At 42.6% G+C, this 19,227-nt stretch overlaps 1 protein-coding gene across 1 annotated transcript in view; it reads left to right on the top strand.

Annotated features, from left to right (window-relative positions):
* Window positions 1-11,559: 11,559 nt before the first annotated feature.
* Window positions 11,560-19,227, top strand: part of DPP6 (dipeptidyl peptidase like 6) — a 534,726-nt gene continuing 527,058 nt past the window's right edge. Inside the window, exon 1 of the mRNA XM_088054737.1 lies at window positions 11,560-11,818. Coding sequence (XP_087910863.1) covers window positions 11,762-11,818 — 57 coding nt within the window. The 5' untranslated portion in view covers window positions 11,560-11,761. The remainder of the gene's footprint in view (window positions 11,819-19,227) is intronic.

The raw sequence follows: 19,227 nt of genomic DNA, 5'->3' as shown, positions 1-19,227 counted from the left end.
TTTTGGGGGGGCTTTTATTGTTTTTTTTTTCAGTGAGTATCACTTCTTTTTTGTGTTTCAGCATGTTTATTTTTCACAGTGGCATTTTTTTTTTAACAATTTCTAATGCTTAGTTTAGGATCTCTGTTTCCAAGAACTAGGTGTTGCCCTTTAGTGTCAAACAGGTAAGTGTTTTCATTTATTGTGGTCAATATCTTAGAACAAAAAGTAAGAGCAGTTGTGTTGCTGATTGTAAAACTAAAGGAATTTATGTGCTGACTCACTCTTAATAGCCTTTGTCCCTAAAGCTCAGGTGAGCTGGGCACTCTGCTGACTCAGCTGAGCACTTGCAGGATATTGTGAGGTCCCATCTGCTCTGGACAAGGCATAGAACTCCTGATCCCTCCTCTGCCTTTTACCATCCCATAGACCCATCCTGAGATGGCCTTACCAGAAGTTTTCCTGAGAAGAACCTAAACCTAGACCCAAGGACTTTAAAACAACTGGAATCTAGTTCTTTTGCAACAACCAAACCTGCATTTGCAGAGATTGCCAGTGATGGGTGCTGCTTTTAACTTCTAATGAAGAAGAGTTTTGTATTTGTAATATCTTAATAGCATAGCCCCCAGTCAATCCTGCACTGATTTATTCTAAATGTAGCAGGTCAGCAAGAGCACTCCAGTGGCTCAGTTTATTTGTCAGATTGAGAATATATGTGTGTTGTTTTGCAACCTGCCATGTGTAGTGTCAGGTTAATGTGTAGGGCTTGACTGTAATACTTCAGTTGATTGTTTTGGGTTTTTAATATTCAAAAAGTTATTTCATTTTGAATAACTCATCACTAAAAAGATCAACTTAACTTTCCCCACCCCTCCCTAGACAGACTGTAATTAACACAGACCACAACCCCTTAAGAGGTTTCACAGCTTTAAGTACAAAAGCCACAATGTTATTTGGTTTAAAACTCTGGATGGTATTCCTTCCTAATTCCTAGTTAGAATTAGGTGGTGTCTGCTTGTATTGGAAGCTTATTGATGAATTCCTTAGGATGGTAATCCTATAAAGTCCTGATTTCCTGATTTCAGCTAGGAAAGAGTTTTCTTGCTTCTAGCAGCTATAGTGTGGTGTTTTGGATTGACTATCTGCTGTATCAACATCATTGCAGTAAAATCACCCCGAAAAATCAAGAATGAATTTTGGTGATAGACTCAGACAAACACAGTGGGGATGGAGCCATAGCTGGCTTCAGCCTGAAACAATCCAACACTGTGTGTGTGTGTGTCAAAGGACAGGAAAGGTGATCGTGATTGAGAGGAACTGGAAATGTTGGACCTGGGCATGACATCACAGCATAGAATAAGGGGTGGACACAGTTCTGGTTATGGCTGAGATAGAGTTAATTTTCCTCCTAATGGCTGGCACAGTGCTGTGTTTTGGATTCTGTATGAGAATAATTCTGGTAATTGCACTGGATTTGCATGGCAAGGGTTTGGTAGAGGGAACTGGAGACTTTGTGTGGTGAACTGACTGTAACCCTCATTCCCTCTGCCCTTGTGACACTGTAGGGGAGGAGGTAGAGAAACTGGGACTAAAGTGAAACCCAGGGAAAAGGGAGGGGTGGAGGGCAGGTGTTTTAAGATTTAATTTTAGTTCTCATTATTTTATTCTCTTTGATGGGTAACCAAGTAATTTCCCCAAGTCAAGTCTGTTCTGCCCGTGATGGCAAGTGATGAGTGGTGATCTCACTTGTTTTTATATTCTCTTTACTATTATTATTATTATTATTATTATTATTAATAATAATAATAATAATAATAATAATAATAATATCCTTTCTTGTTCTGTTCTATTAAACTGTATTTTTCTCATCTCACAAGTTTTCTCACTCTTACTCTTCCAATTCTCCCTTCATGCTGCTGGGGGAGTGAGAAAGTGACTGTGGTGTTTAGTTGCTGTCTGGGATTTGACTGTGTCATCACCATAGTGCAAATTATTCCTCATTGATCTCTTATATGGAGGTGGAGGGAGAGCCTAGACACACACTGTGTTTCAAAGTAACTGGCTGTTACATATTGATTCATTTAAGTTAACAAGCACCTTCTTGTCAAGCTTTCTCTAAGATCCTATGTGATTTTCACTTTTATTTAGAAGTCCATATAGAAAAAACTTATTTCTGTAAATGGTTTGATAAAGACACCAGAAACCACATGCAGGAGGGGAAAAAAATAATAAGAAAAGGCACTTACACCTGCACAGCAATGCATGATTAGTTTTTTCTGGTAACTGCTATAACAATGATTGCTTCATTTGCTGCCCTTGATGCAGGGAGAATCTGTCATGTCAAAGGTTTTCTCCTGCTGTCTGTTAATTCTCCTGAATGTATTTGCAATGGGATATGGCATTTTGTCTTCCCTGGCAACTAAAATCTGTTCCCATGCAACGCCACAATAAATACCCTTAGAGAGATATTGCCTGCAAAAAAAAACCCCAAACCTTAAAACAAGCAAGAAACAAGCCATAGCTAAACCATAACAGATGTAGAGGCTGGAATGCCCTTTTAAATGGAAATGTTATAATGTGTATTTTCAGGATTTGTACCACCAGGGTACTTTCAGATATAACAGATTTTGTACATGTCTGATATCACTTGGCAGGAGGCTTTACAAGCACTATAAACCCAGACTTAATTTGGGGGGGCTGAAAATGCCACTTGATTGCAACCTCAGTTTTTAGGGGGGGTCACAGACTCAACCCAGCCATCAGGCCCTTCCCTGCAGCTGCCTGGGTTGGGTGACCTGTTGGAACTTTCTGACCTGTTGTAACTCTCTGCTCACAGGTGGGAAGCACTGGGGTGAGATGGGATTGCAGCTGAAGAGCAGAGGGGGAGAATCCAGGAAAACAGATTTAGGTGAGTCTGAACAAAAATCTCTGAGGATGAGATGAAGGAGAGTATGTTCAGAGCCTCATTCAAAACCAGTCTATAACTAATATGCTGCTAAAATCAAGCTTCAGTAGGAAACTGTGATCTATAAGATACACAAGGGTGTTTTATTCAGTGTATATAAAACTAAGTCTTGCTGCCAAAACCCGTACTTGAACTTTTCTGAGGCCAGTCCTGAAACTCTGGAGCTGCAGAAGGTTTTGTGAGAAATGAACCAGAGAATGCAAAAATTTTGTGGTTGACGTGAAATCGCCATCTTCAGATGCCTTTCAGAGTCCACCTTTGAGAACAAATTTGGCCTCACAATACAGAGCAGGAGCTGCAGTCCTGTGTTAGAGGATTCCCATCTTGTGCTGCAGAGCCACCAATCCTGCTCTGCTGGCTGCTTTGTCCAGGTGATAAACAAAACTGGCCCCAAACTGAGTATTCAAGGCTAAACCCTGCCCTCTGGTGCTCTTCTGCTGAAGGGGTAAATAAAACATGAAAAATCTTTATGTACAAAATTAATGTACCTCAATTACTTCTTGTTTTTTGACAAGTATCTCTGAGTACTTCCTGTACTGGGATTTTTTTGCCAGCAAGGTAAAATGCATGAGAAGTGGCAGGATGCAAGATGAGGTGGATTCCTGGACAATCACTCCAAATCTTATGTGAAAGTTTTGGAATTTCAGTGCAGTGTTGCTTCATGCCTCTGCTACAGAGTTCTCCAGAAATGTGATTTCAGGCTCCTTGACTTCTTCAGAGCTTGTGGTGACTGTGATGGGAACAGGACTCCAATGTGGGCTCCCAGCCCAAGGCTTCAGCCAATGGTTTGGGTTGTTCCAAAGTGCTGAAATGAGGGATAATGGATATTCCAGACCAGCTTGCCTCTTACCACCCACATCTGTATCAACCCTCCTGATCAACCCACCACTAGAGAGATACCACAAAAGGGACCACAGGTTGATTGTTTCTGTGCAGCTCTTACTATCTAATGTCACCTTCATCAGCCTATTTGTGTTTCCCTGTACCTGACTGTGGTTTTCAAATACTGGAGTTTATTTCAACATCAAATCACTTTTTTTTTTTTTTTTTTTTTTTTTGGCGTGTAAAAGATGGAGGTTTGAACAGAGGGTCTTGAAGACTAGGCAATTTTTACAGAGAGTGAACAGGGGTTTAGTAATTGTCCCCAAGCGATGGGCAGACAGCCATCCATTGAATACACTGTATTGATGGAGTTTAAAGAGAATATTTTGCAGAAAATTGTGTCATCTTAGAGTTTGGGCTTGAAAAGGTCTTTGAATCACTTAGTTTTTTTAACTTTCTCTTCCTTGTTGAGAACAGGAGGGTAAAGGGAGGGCAAAGTCCCTTCAGGCCAGAAGGGACTGCCCAGTCAGAGTGTGGGGGGCTGATTATCTGATGGGGCACTGTGGCATAGAGCAGCATACTGGAGGGACCTGCTGCAGACTTACAGGTTTCTCATCCTTTAGCTTGATTTCCACTCCAAGCTGACCAAATATATAGTTAAAAATGCAATTCAGAACTCAGAAGCTGCTACATGAGCTCTTCAGGAGCCTAATGCAAGTCTTCTTACAAGCACCAGATTTTAGGGAGTGAAAGCTTATTGCTCAGCACTTTGTGAAAATGAGGAAGGTCTTTTGGGCTTCTTGTCCAGTAACTGAAGCGTTCAGAAGAACTGATCTGGTTTCAAGAATCTTGGCTTAAAACATCTTTTTGCTATTCCTCTTCCATCTAAGCAAATGCTTTAGTTGCCTCGGGGATACTGCGTGTCTGTGCTGCGCATCCTTCGTGCTAAAAAGTAGTTCACACAGAACAAAAATGAAAACTTAGCCTCCTTGGGAATTTTCCATCAAAACTGACCAAGAAATACTGTGTTTTCATCCCAGGAAGGGCAGTGAGGATTTCATCACCCCCTCAAAGAAAAAACCCCAATGGTTTTCTTAACCACTGGGAGAAGAGTTTAATATTTTTTGTTGAACAGTTTTAATGTTTTGTTTTAATGTTTTGTTTTAATGTTTTTTAAAAAAATAAAAATGGTTTTTGTTTTGTTTTAATGTTTTGATTTCAAAATATTGTTATCCCTCATAAAAGTTCTTATTTGGTGGATCCAAGTCTCCTTATCCTTCTCTGATGTTCATGATCCACTGAGGAACTACAAACCTCCTACTGGGTTTTTAGTGCTTCTCTAAAAGATAACTCTTCTGTAACATGACAAGAGCAACTGAGAAGTCCAGGGAAATGGACTTGTATTAGGGCTCCTGTGAGCAACTCTGAGACAGCCATTCCACCAACACTTCATTTATTTTATGAGAAATTGTGGACCTTATTTTTTTTTTTTTTAATTTGATGCTTCTCAATTTTTATTTTTCTTTTTCAGAGGTATTCCAAAGCAAAAAAAAAATCTACCTTCAGTTTTCACTAAATAGAAACTTAAGTGATATCTAGTAATTTATTTTTTTTTTAATTAATATGGGCTTTGTGCATTGTTTGGCAGCTGTCAGAAGTGACCTTAACTTTCAAAACATGTAAGTGATGACCATGAAGGGTCAGAGATGCTCTTTGAAAGTGTCACCCAGCTCAAGCATGGCCAAAATATTTCACTGTCTGATGGTCAGCAGGACTATGGCATCGCTGCCAAAACCCCTCTCATTTACCTAAAGGTGAGCTTTAGCTAGATAGATGCCTTTCATTTTCAGTGCACATACACCAATCTTTCATCTGCTTCACACAGCTTGCTTCCTCTGCAAAGGTGAGATTTGAATAAAATTATTTCTCATTGATTTATTAAAATAAAAGGGCTCAAGTAGCTATAATCTAGCCTGAAGAACATTTGATGGCAGAGTTTATTGGATGATTTTTCTTATGTTTATAATCTATATAAATTATGCAATATTTTTGTAACATGTCATGTATCATGATGTGATTTAATATCCCATATATATTCTGGTGCCTGAAAGTAATGTGGAGAGATGTCTTTGAAAGGCCATTAAGTATAAATAAATTAGAGTGAGAGCTAGAGTGGTGCTGATGAATAACATTCCTCGATAAGGAGACCTCATAGACTAAATGGAATGAGTAAATTATTACTTAATAATGCCATGCTTAAAACATTCCTAATAGTTACAGCATTCACCTGGGAGTGTTCATGCATCTGGCCAAAGAACTGCTTATCCAGCAGCTGCATAGCATAAAATAAAATAAAGTTCCAGAAGCAGGCACAAACCCCAGAAATAACAAAAAGAAAAAAGCCCTTAGAACCAAAAGTGTTGATGTTCACCCTAGACTTGTGTTCTCTGGCCTTGTAAGCCCTGATTTCTCCACTGAGCAAGTTCAAAACTTTCAAGGGATGCAGGTTTAGAACCTCAGCTGGGGCTTTCTGGTACTCAGTGAATTTAAAGCCTGTGGGACCTACAAAATATAGAAGTGAGGTTGGCTGTTTTCTAACTTGGGTGTTTTGCTTCCACTAAACTCCTTTCCCAAATCTAACAGGTTGTCTGTGCCACAAGGGTGTTAGAGCAGCTGCTTGGCTGACCTGCAGCTGGAAGAAAATGTGGATGATTCAGGGAGCAGAAAGGACTCAGTGGATCAGCAGCTGAGCCAAAAGCAAAGCTTGGCTCCCACATTCCATGCTTGTGCTCAAGTGTTTGAGAAACCACTTGCTCGTGAATTTTGGGATGAGATAGGCAGGTAGGAAAAGCAGGGAGAATATTGTGGGAGAGGAGTCCAGCAATGTAGAGGTAATTGGTTTTTGTTTTTTAAGCTCTCTATTGCCATCACATCTTGGGGGAACAACAGGCCAGGTAAAAAACATTTGGGAACTGTAACTGAGGGGACAGGATGGACTTGGTTGAGATGAAAGCTGATGTGAGTACACTGAGAGAAGCAAGATCAGAGAAGTGTGGAGTTTTTTGGCTCTCACACCCTTCTGAGCGTCTCACTGGGTCAGTTTCTTTCAGGGACAGTTTTGCCATCAGTCAGGCCTGCAGGGGGCTGTGGAGGTGCCATGAACTGGCTTTGAATGCACAGAACTGAAATTTATCCTTCTTGAGGTGAGGATATTGGACCAAGCTGGGCTCTGTGCTGGCAGCAGCAACTCAGGTATTCTCCCTCTTACAGTCAGCAGAGATATGTCATGATAGGGTCTGCTGAGCAAAGAGTTCTCTTCATGATCAAGTTTCTGGGGAGCTCAAAACACCTCTTTTTTCCCTGCCTGTTGACAAATTTGGAAGTCTATAGAGATGTCTCTGTTCTGGGGAAGTTTAATGTTCCCATCAGTATTACTCTGCACTGGAATTTTCCCCATCATTACCTTATCTTTGATCAACCTTCACTGTGGCAGCAATGAAAGGAGAGTGGGGACTGTCTCTGTGCAGCTCCACAGCCACAGAACACAGCATGGGCAGAACAGGTCCAAGTGCTGCTGGGGTCATTCCTGCTTTCCAGAGCTTTGCTGAGTCCACGCCAGTCTCAAAGCACAGCTGCAGTAAGAGGTGCTCTTGTCTGCAGGTGTCACTTTTCCATAGTTAGAAGAAAATTTGAGAGACCCCTGTGTGTGCTGGTGGCCTTTTACCCATATTGCTCTAGTGGAGGCTAAAAGCTCCCGTGAGCTTCCTCTGTGTGCCATCATGAGAGAAACTCTAACAATCAAACCAAACTCTGCATTAACTCTGTCCACTTGAGTGGATTCAAGAAGCTCAGTCAGGCTCCTGGCTATGACTAAACCATCTAATTATAGCCTTCCCATGCTGTGCTTTTTGCATTCATTCCTGATCCATCATTGCATTGATTTTTGGAGTTGTGTTCTTTAGCAGTCTGTGGTCTCAATTTTCACATCCTCCTTGTCTCCCATGCTCTCGATTTATCTGCCCTCACTGCATGTTGACTGCTCATCTTTGTGTTTTCCTTAAACCAGCCTTCTAACCACATTCCTCTTCTGAGGTGGACAGCAAGGTGAACCTTGGTGGTTTCTGCAGTACTTTGAACTCTGTACAAGTGCCAGTTCACATTTCAGTTTCTGTGTCCCTGTACTGTGGCTTTGACCCGTACAAAACGGATGTGCTTTTCTGGTTACATCACAAATGATGTGAAAAATTACCGAGTGATGAGGTGTTGGACTAATCTCAGTCAGCTTCCTACTGAAAATATTGGAGAAGGAAATCAGCAGGGTCATGTCATTGCCATGTTATTGAGAAAACCTCAAAACCCCTGCAGTGTTACCATGCCCCAGACAGCACAAATTTAGATCAAAACAGGCTCCTGGAAGGAGCTTGAAACATTCAGAAATATTTCAAAGGTCCTCATCTGAATCTAACCTGGAACTTGAAACTAGATGCATATAACAGTCTTGGCAGTCTTGTATTTTTTATTTGAATTTTGTGACACTGGATATTTCTTCAAAAGACTCAGCTGTTGGAGTCAGGATAAATATGTAAAACTCTGGACTTCAGTTGTGATTTTCACTCAGTTTTATAGAGTTCACCTGCAAAGTGTGAATTTGAAGAACTCAAAAAAGGTCCTCCCCACTTTATTAAATTTTGTGACATAGTTTTGGCTTTAAAATTTTGTTTTGTTTTTAAATCTTATGTCATGATTGTATGGATTTCCTTATATTCATTTTGCATAGCTTTAGCTCAGCTCCAAAGACAGACTACTAAATGTTCCCAAAAAGTATGACTGAGATTCCTTTTTAATACTCTTCTCAGCCAAGCTTATGTATAATCCTTTTCAAAGTGTAAAATGCCAAGGGATGTTTATATGCTACAGCTTATATGACAGTATATTGTTGTTCCTTCACACTTCACTAAGCAGTCTACAAATACTAATCTATAAATCACTTTTCTCACAGGCACTGGAAAACTCCATGCTATTTGTGCCATTGTCTGTTCTTTTCTAGATGTATAAGCCACTCCAGTTTAAAAATCATCAGGTTGTAATGGTTTCATTGTTGTTTTTCTGCAGAAGTTAGGGGCCTTCAATGAAACAAGGGCCAAAATGATGGTGGACACTTTAGGCTTGTGCAGATATGTCCTGCCTTAGGAAAGCTGGAAGTAAATGTGCAAAGGTGGGATCTTCCTCAGTGCAGGAACACAGAGGGGCAAAGAAGGATGGTGGTGAATTTTTTTCTCCCAGGATCATGTCAAAAAGCTTTTGCAGTGTTTGAAATTGAAACAATTTCTCCCAGATTTCAAAGGCTGCATTTCCACCATGCATTCAGTTGTCTCCTTTCAAAAACTAGTGAACATAAACATGCTTGCTCACATTTTTGAAAGCAAAAGCTTTTTTTCTTTGAATGCTCCTTGATATCTCAGTTGGAAATTGCTCTTTCCTGTAGAGAAGGGAGATTCAGTGCCATAAGTTTATTTTGGTTTTAGGTGAGAATGGAGATGCCCATGAGTGGGGCAGGAATTAAGTGAAAAATAAGAGTGAGCAGTAGACTTTTCTTGTGTCTCTCCTGCCAGGGAATAAGACAAAATGTGCCTGTAGTGAAAATAGACTCCCTGCCTACTCTGGTTACAGAATGGAGAGGGGCCTTCTGCTCAGGAAGGGCAGTGCAGTGGTGTCTTTTGCTTTGCTTCAGAACAAAACTGATAAACCCAGTGGGACAACACTCCCATGTTCCAGCTGTGCAATGCAAAATATTTTTTTTGTGTGAAAAAAAGAGTACAGATGTTTCACCTGTTCCGTATAGTGGCCAGAAGGGTTTGTCATGGATTTGAAATCTCTTTGGGCAGTTTTTCTTGCCTATCTCTTTTTTTTTTCCTCCCCAAAATTTCTTCTGCTCACTTGTACTGTTGCAAGTAAGTCCAGGGACTTCTGCATGTCCCCATGCAACAAATCATGCTGAGAGAGTATAATGATGCCAGGCCCCATCAAATATGCAACTCAAAGTCTATAATTTGATTTATTAGCAGACATTTTGCCTGGGAAGGTATGAAAACCAAACCACTTGAACGGAGTGGTCAGAGTAGGAAATTCCAAATCTTATTTAGTGTAAAAAAGTAAAAGCCATCATAGAGCTGTAGCAGGGAATAGTGATGATGTGGTGTTTGGGGCTGAGCATGCTTGTTAGATCAGCCAGGGTGCCAGCACTGAGGGCCACGGGGCTTGGTGGGACACTTGTCCCTGAGGGGGACTCACTGGCAGCACTCTGAGCAAAAGAGGAGCTGACACTGCAAGATTAAGGAGCAGAGCACGGTCATTACAGCAGGACAGCCGCCTGAGGAGGAAAGACTGACCCTGACAAGGTGGTTTGTACCCCGAGGGACTTGTTTCTCTGCTAAAACCAGTCCTTAGATGGCCACTCTCATCTCAAAACCAAGTGTGCCCTGCTGACAGGGAGGGATGTTTGACTACACAGGGTGGCAGTGGGTCCTCTCTCCGGCCTCCGAGCTGAAACCAAGTGCCTCTAACTAAATTTACCTTTTAACTATACTTTATTCTGCTGCCAGCCTCTGAGGCAGGCTCCTTACATCTCTCCTAGCCACAGGGCTAGAAGATGCAGCCAGTTAAAGGTGGGCTATTTGCCCTTCCGAAAAGAAGGAGGGAGCTGGGCTTCTCCAAAGCAGCATGGGCTCTGGGGCAGGACAAGCAACTACTTCTATTCTTTCTGCAATATCCAGAAAGGGGTTTATTTATTTAAAGGTTTTAAAGTATGCTGTAGGAACTTAAAAATACTTGAAACAATCTATTTGGATAGATTAATCCCAAGACAAAAGAAACCCTGATTTGATAAGATGAAGTGTGGATCCTTTTAGCCTTGGCTATCCAGATCCTCTTACTAACATACGGTCTGTTGGGTTTTTTGTTTGGTTGGTTTTTTCTTTTGCTACTGTGAGAACTGAATTTTGCCATACTTTTGTTGCAATAAAAGAGGTGGTGTCTTACCTCATGGGCTGAATTGGAGGGAAGGACAGGGGATAGGAAAAATATCCCAATAATGATATCTCAAACATGCATATTTTATGTTTGTGTGTTTAAAAAACCCCACAAACTTAAAGCACCAATTTTTTACCAGCAAAGCAGAGTTGGAAGTGCAGCTCCAATTTCACTAAAGCAAAAAACAACGAAACCTAAGCCCTGAACTCTAGCACACCTGAAAAAGGAATTGTTAAAAAAAGTAAGACCCAAATCCTTCAGCTGGGTGGCAATGAAACATCTGCCCAGCATTTGTTCCACTGTGAAGAGCTGGACTCGCTACCCCGAGCACCAGCGGGTCAAACCCCAGCTCTGCGGGAGCCTGTGGCATCTTTAACGCGACTTCCCGCTGCCCGAGCCGGGGGTGGGAGATTAAATAAAACTATAGCGAAGGAATGAGCGGTGCCGGGGGCGAGGCCGGGCCGGGCCCGGGGCGGGAGCGTCCCGCGGAGCCGAGCGGAGCCGAGCCGGGCGAGCCCTCCCCGCTGCCGGGCGAGCCCTCCCCGCTGCCGGGCGAGCCCTCCCCGCTGCCGCGGCGGCCTCGGAGGGCGGGGGGCGGGCAGAGCCGTGCTCGCCTCGCCTCTGCTTTGGAGGCGGGGGAGGAAAGCGGTGTCGGGGCCGGGGGGGTGTTTCGGGTTTTGTTTTGGAGCCGGGAAGCCCGGAGCACCGCCAGCGCTCAGACCCCGGCGGACGGGGGCAGAGTCCCGGTGCGGGGTGACAGTGCCGGTGCGGGGTGACAGTGCCGGTGCGGGGTGACAGTGCCGGTGCGGGGTGACAGTGCCGGTGCTGGGTGACAGTGCCGGTGCGGGGTGACTGTCCCGGTGCGGGCACAGCCCGTCCTGCCCTGCCTGCTGCCATCCCCCCTCCGCCGCTCCTCGGGGTGTCGTGCCCGAAGCGCAACTTTGCAGCCCGCCCGCCGGCCCCAGCATGAACCAGACGGCCGGGGTGAGCAACCACGTCCGCTGCTCCGGCAAGGGCTCCAAGGTAAGAGCCGGCCGGGGCTCGGCACAGCGGGGAGCGGGGCTCGCTGGGGTGCCTGGCTGCGGGGATGCCGTGGGTCCCCGGATCCCGGTCCCCAAACCTACAGCTCAGAGCGTGTCCTCTCGGAGCCGGGAAGCGGCCCCTGCGCTCCCCGCTGAGCCATCACTTGGCGAAGTTCAGCATCTCTGCCCGGCTCCCGCCGCCGCCCGGGGTTGGAGCCGCCTGCCCGCAGGGTGCTGGGGCAAGGATGGCTCGGGATGGCTCGGGATGGCTCGGGATGGCTCTGGTGCCTCCCCGCAGGGGTGGCCCATTCGGGCTGTGACCCGGGCGGGTGTCGGACCGGGCGCTCAGGGTGCCCTCGGCCTCTCAGCATCAAGTGCTGGAAGGGTCGGAACTCGTGCGCTTGCTTCAGACGGGATAAAACGCGTTGAAGGTAAGGGTTTGTGGTGGAGTGGAACGTGGGATCAGGTGCAGCTTTATCCGCTGCTTTTACTTCTTGCCACGGTGTGTTTTCATAGCCAGCATTAAAAAGAAATAACTGAGATAAAACGTGTTATTGTGCACCCTGCCGAATTCAGTAGAAATGTAACTGGGTGCTCGTACCTGATCCAGGTCAAATTTGCATTAACCTTTTATAGGTAGTGATGAACATAGCCCTTACATCTACACAAGTACTTTATATTGCAGAGTATCAGTGCTGTAAAGTCAAATGCATGAGCCCTCTTACAGACAATTCTGTTGATGTTGTTCTTCTGCAACTCTTTGAAGTGTTTCTCTGTGTTTATGTTTCTCTGTTATGGTGGACACACCAAGACTTCATGTGCTTTTTGGGGCTACTGTTTGGTAGAGAAATATGATTCTATAATACCTAATGGGGTGCACCTTAAAGAAGTGCAAAATATACATGTCACCAGATATGGTGCTGTGCTAACTTTTTTTAAAATTTTATTTTTAATTTTACTTCTTAATACTGGCGTCCTGTTCCATCTTCTAGACTTGGTATTGTGTTGTTTGAGAGGCTGGTACTGCTGCTCACCTGGTTGTATACTTCATGTCTAGTTAGTGCAGACCTGACCCTTCAAACTCTCAGGCACACAGATTGACTTTATACCTCCCCTTCTGTGAAGTGAATACAGTTGTTCCTCTTTTTCTCATATAGTCTTTTTAGGATTAAATCCACTAATCATAAGGCTATGTGAGTATTAAAAGATGCAACATAATGATGGCTGTGGAAGTAAACAAACAGATTAGATGAGTCTGCTAAAATTATTTACTTAGCTCAATGACTAATCATATATTTGAAGTTGAACCCCTACCTAAGGTCTTTGCATAATTCAAGGGCCCTAAATTAAATGTCCTCTGGATCTTGCCTGTAATTTCAATATTGGGCCTCCTTCCTGTTTGCTTTCAGGTTTTCTTTGAGTTTTGGGTTGAACAGCTAAGGTTATTGCATATCAGTAATAATTTATTGTATCAAGCTGCTGACCTAATACTTTAATGCAGAAGAAAGAGATGGGGCTCAAAAGCATATATTCTTAGCACATGATAATTGATACATTTTTATTTGCCTTGAAGGCATTTTCATCTCATTTTCAAATGCTAGGATCTGGTTATTTTTTCCAGTGGAAATAAATACATTTTTTTTCAAGTCATAAGATTGAAATGATTGATGATTTCAGGATTTAATTAAAACACAGAAAACTCCATGCATGACAGATTTAGTTTCAAGGAAACCTTGCAGAGCTCAGAAATGAGAGTTTATCAAATGGGGCTGAAAAATCAAGTAACTGATCAGTAAGAGGTCTCTGATGGAATAGACAAGAGGTAGAATAGCCAAGTTTTTTGAGACTCTGACTTCTAAAGCATAGAAATTAGAAATGTGGGTGAAATGTTTAATATCTGTGCTTCATTTGTTCAGGTTATTTTTTTCTGAACAACAAACAAAACCTCAACGAAAATTAAAACAACAGAATTCAGGAATTTAGGAAACAAACAGGATTTAGCTGACTTTCCTAATCTTCTAACTTTTGAACTCACAGCCAATTTTAACCAGAATTGACAGAATAAGAGTCATGTTGTGTCAGCTTGCTACAAGTATCATGGAAATAAATTGTTTAATGCAGAAGGGTTATTTAACAGCTGAGTAAAGGAAGAAGCAGGGAGAAGTCTGTCCCACCCTGTCCCAGCACCTCAGTCAGCACGTGGCTGTTGCTGACAGTCCTTTGCCCACAGGCTGTGCAAAGATTGGGAAGGAATGGGAGAAAGGAAGGAGCACAGAAGGAACTTCCAGAAGAACTGGAAGTTTATGGAGGCAAAGAGGCAGCTGTGGGTGAGGGCTGGGGTCTTCCCAAGGGGGAGCGTGTTGAGCAAATAATTCTCCATAAATCACTTGGTTGTCACAGCTGATGAAACAACATTTTAGAGTTTTTTTTCCTCCCCCAAAATAGTTATGTTGTGTCAACTCAAATGCCAGCTCAGTGAGGTAAGGTCACTCTTCTTCCTGGCTTCTCCTGAGCTTCCCTCTTGCTGTGCAATGGGCACTTAGACTTCACATTTCTTTTGCAAGATTTACAGCTTTGCTCAGTTGTGGTGAGTGAGGGAGGTAGCATTTCAAAGGAGGGATACAATTAAAGCCCTTAAGTAAATAGACTTGATTGTAATTCCAAACTCTAGTAATGCATGCCCATTGAAAGGTGTATATATTTTTAACATTTCTATATAATGTTTTTTAGCTGTTTCTAACCAAGAGATAGAAGCTCTAAGCCACTTGTGAGTGCTATTGAAAGACTGATTTATTGTCTAGAGAGAACTATTTTTGAAAATAGTTTGTGTACATGCAGCTTCTAATGCTCTTTTTTCCTGCTTGTGACTAATCCCTTTGCCTCTCCTAAGATAATTTGTGGGAGGAAAGCAAGAGGATTCACCCCAATGCTGTGATGAAAAGCTGTGTCACAGGAAGATTTCTGATGTGTTGGGGTGGTTGGGGTGGTGAGCAGCCAGAGTCTGTACAAAACCCACCCACCTCTCTTACGTGGGAGCAGGTTTAACTCCGGTTAAGGAAGTGCACTTTACTGCAAAGTCACTCAGATCCTGCCAGAAGAATTTGGGGGTCAGTTCCAAGCTGTCTCATTTCGACAGATTTCTTGAAGCAATCAATGAGGGCTAAGTCCATATGGGGATTCAGGCTTTTTCAACACTGCATGTTGCAGCTCCTGGCTTTTGGCTTTTATTCAGCAGTCCAAAGCCCCACACCAGCCAATACATGATACAGAAATTCTGTCCTGAATTTAGCTTCTTTTCTTAAATTAATACCAAGGAAGACATGGTGAGAAGGCACTTTGTTTCATGTTGGGACTCCCAAATTCATCTGTCTTCAGTGATGAAAATCTATAGAAATCATTTGGGGTAATTTCTTTCTTTAGAAACAACTTTACTTGGGGTTCTTCATCTAAGGACCATGCCAAACCCCACCCAGTGAGAAATGAGGTGTCCTGCTGAGCAGGATTTGTGGATCTGGTGTCCTTCTAAGTGTTGATGAGGATTCAGAAACCCACCTTCCATCCTTCTAGCAACTCATGTACTCATCAGAGACAGGCTGCTCCACTGCAGGAGCCCTCCCATCTCTCCTTTTGGAGAAGGGGCAGAGCAGGGCTCTGGGCTCTTCTTTGGAGTGGGTAAGATGGAAACTCACTCACTCAGTGTCTCCTGGGGACAGGGGGATGCACTGTCTCTTTATTTGGGAAGAAAATACCTTTAGCCAAACCATTTGCTGACATGCACAATTTGGAGGGCACGTCTAAACCCCCAGCTCTGTACGGCAACCTCAGCAGTACATTAGGACGTGTTGTTTGGCACAGCCCCGTTGCTATTCAGTCTCTTCTGACTTCTCCCTGACTGTATTTTTGAACAACTGCAGCTGTTTCAGCTGTTTTGTGTGGAGCTCAGTCTTGGATATGGTCAGTGCATGTCTTCTGGATCAGGTCATCCAAATTGGATTCCCATTGTCCTGTGAGATGTCAGTCCAGCTCCTTTGCCACCCTCATATGCAGCTTATGGCACCACTGATGAATACACAAACTGATTATGTGTTTGGGGGGGTTGATTATGTGTTTATTAGGCATTTATATCTTTATTTTGTGCAGCTAGGCTTTAACCTCTTCCTCATTCCAATCCTGATTTGTGGGTGGGAGACAAGTGTTTTCCTGCCTCAACAGCAGTGATGAGATCCCTGTATGGTGAAACAAAACAAAGAACAAAGCTGCATTAAATCTGAGAAAAGTTGGCTTGTTTCCATCACAGATTTTGTTGGTGTCAACACATGTCACATTTTGGACTGCAGCAAATACTAAAAATCACCTTTCCTCTCTCAGCGTTAATTATGTAAGCATTAAAAAAAACTTGGTGAAACAAAGTTAGAACATCTGCCTGAATAACTGTAACCTCACTTTTAATCAGCAATAATTAATGCTCTAGAATAACAGCAAATCATTTGGACAAATCATTTTTTTTTTCTTTCCTTTTAAAGGAGAAACAATTGTCCTAATTAGCAGTACTGGTATGTAAGAATGCAGGTATGAAAACAACTCAGTGTAAAGTGTTTGTTAAATTAAAGTACACCCAATTAAGCTGAACTGAAAATGCAGTTATGATTGTACCCATGGTTGCTCTCTCTCATTGTTTTGAAAAGAACAAATTTAACCCGTGAGAAAAACAAACTGCTGATGTAGGGTGCTCTGGCTGCCCTGATCTAAAGGGAAAGTGCAACGTTCATACAGCTGTGGGCAAGAGGTCCATAATGTCCTTTTAACAGATTATGAGGAAATTCATTTTTATGGTTTATTCCTTAAACAATTAGTAAGAGATTATTGCATCTAATGATCTTCTCTTTTACATGAACTATTCCCTTCACATGAATTCCACTGATTTCAATTGAATTACTGTTTATTTATGTTGGTTTAATTGCAGAGAGTTTCAATACCTCCAAAGTTATGGAAGCAATAGAGGCACAGCATTTCTAGGACTCTTGGATGCAGAAAATTAGGATAAGGAAGCTGTGCTGGCTCCTCTGTATTATTGCTGAAGCAGAAACAAGCTTAACTTGCACATTGTATTTTACTGTGAGTAGCAAGTTACCCTGCATGGGCACAGCTAAGCAGTGTATTTTTGAGTTTCCTAATTTTAATGCTCTAGTGAGAAGGCAAGGTTGACTTCCACACCTAATAAGTATTAAAGTAGGACTCAATGTAGCTGCCAGGGCTTTAAAACATCATCAGTCAGCTATCTCCAAAATCCAGCCTTACTCAGAGGGCAGTCCTTTAGAAATTATACTTCCATCTCAGAACACCAACCTTTCAGAGTAGTCTAATATAGCACTGCATGAGAGAAACTGGCAAGATCAATGCCCCATCCTGCTGGATGCTGTCACCCCACACAGACAGAAATGGCTCGGCCTTCAGTGTGTTTATGGATTAAGTTGACAATAAGAAACAAAAATCTGGGAGAATGGAAGAATTACTCTGGTTTTGCAGGCAGTGATCTGCCAGGAGTAAACCACCAAAAAATTTCAGATTAGGTGGAGATGAGAGACTAAAGTTGAGCTTTTCTGGCACAGAAAAGGAGGAAATACTAATCATTGTCCATTTAACAGCCAGCAGGTGTGCTCCCCATATTCCACCAGCATATCCCTCTCTATGGAGCATCTTATCCCTTGCCTAGGGTAGGTGACAGCAGGAAAAACCTGTGGGCAGAGAAGGGAGAGAAAATTGTGGACTTGGGTCCTCTGTCCATTAGCGATCCAGATATTAGTTTGCCTCCTTAAGGAACAAGGTTTCGTTTTTCAAAAGCAGTGGAACTGTGTAGTGTTGATTTAGCTCTTTCCCCTGAACCAATTTGTGAAGATCCTCTATCTTCTACATCCTTTGGGAGGAACTTTCACAAAGCTGCAGAGGCAAAACCCATCAAAACTTCAAGTGGTGAACTCTAAATCAAGAAGACGTGACAAGGAACATAAGGGAAAGTGTTTGAAGCTGGTTTTTATTACATTCTCTGACTGTCTTGTAAACTGTAAGTTTCAGTGGACACTATCTGCTACAGGTGCTGAATTTAGTGAGAGAAGTTCTGCTCCTGTTCATGTAAATGGAAAGATGATTTTAGAAATTTCTAAGGCCTTAAACAATGCAGCCCTAAGGATTTTAGGAGTAATAGCTGTGGCAACTTCTTGATTTGATCTTCCTATGATTTCACACAGTGAAATCTGCTTTCTCAATAATTCTGCCTGTAAACCTGATGGCTTTTGGCAGTTAGTTCCAGCCATGTTCCCTGGAGCTATTTCTGTGACTGTCAGCTGTCTCATGAAGGTCCCCTTAACAGGAAATTTGGCAAGAAGAAAGATGGTGGGTCAGGACCAGAAATTTCAGTGGAAGTCTGGAACATCCCTTTGAAGGATGGGAAGACAAAGGGAGACATCCAGGCTGACTCTGTAAACATACTGAGTGATCAAAAAATCTCCTGGCAGGGGTTGTGCTTTCCCTGACTGGAGGAAATCCAACCACAGGAGGCAACCTGAGGAACAGCAGGCTCCTCTAGCCCTGCTGTTGATGGAGCATCCTGTCCAGGATATTTTGGGTGATGGGGAGCAAAAGGAGCTGTGGTTTTGGTAGCCTTGAGCAAATATGTACCAACAAGGGTGTACTTTGCCTACAACAGCTGTTATTTTAGGGGCTGGAGAAGGACCATTCCTGTCCCATTAAATATTTGCCTGGAGCACGATGGAAGGGCTGTGTGGAGCTCCAGGGGTTCCCAGCAGTGCGTGGCATTTCGTGCTCTGTATCCCTGCAGCATCCTCAGGCACAGGAAACCCTGAATCTGAATGAGTTCTGGGCATCAGAGGGGACAGAACCATTTATATGTGGGTGCTGCTCTGCTGCTGTTTTTCATCTTTAATGAGAGTTGAACACACCATAAAATTTTATTGGGTATTTATGCTAACAAAATTAACTAACAGTTGGTGCTTTAAAAATGCAGCCAGTGCTCTGTGCACTATAACTGGGAATCTGAAATGGCTTTTTAACTGGTGTAGGACAGTGCAAATGTAAGTGCCAATGTCATTTAACAGCAAACCACTTTATATTAACTTTTTATTGACCAGAACTGATTAATTGAAATTTCCAAAATAAATCTTAGCACGATATGTGCTTAAACAAAATCAGATTTTCAGACATTAGGTAGCTGGCAGCTCTGTCAAAATTGCGGGGTTAATTTATAATACCAAGACTAATGGGCTGATAATCAAAATAAATTAGCTTAGCCACTTCAATACTTCAATGCTTAAATCAAATAATAGGAAGAAGATTTATTTTAGCATTTTGATTATTGTGTTTCCCAATAAAATAGATATAATATCCTGCTGTGGA

The sequence above is a fragment of the Pseudopodoces humilis genome, chromosome 1, assembly GCF_049639895.1.
Source record: "Pseudopodoces humilis isolate 2021_Gansu_Grassland_sample_001 chromosome 1, ASM4963989v1, whole genome shotgun sequence".
NCBI classification, from domain to species: Eukaryota; Metazoa; Chordata; class Aves; order Passeriformes; family Paridae; genus Pseudopodoces; species Pseudopodoces humilis.
This window is presented reverse-complemented; position numbering and strand designations above follow the sequence as displayed.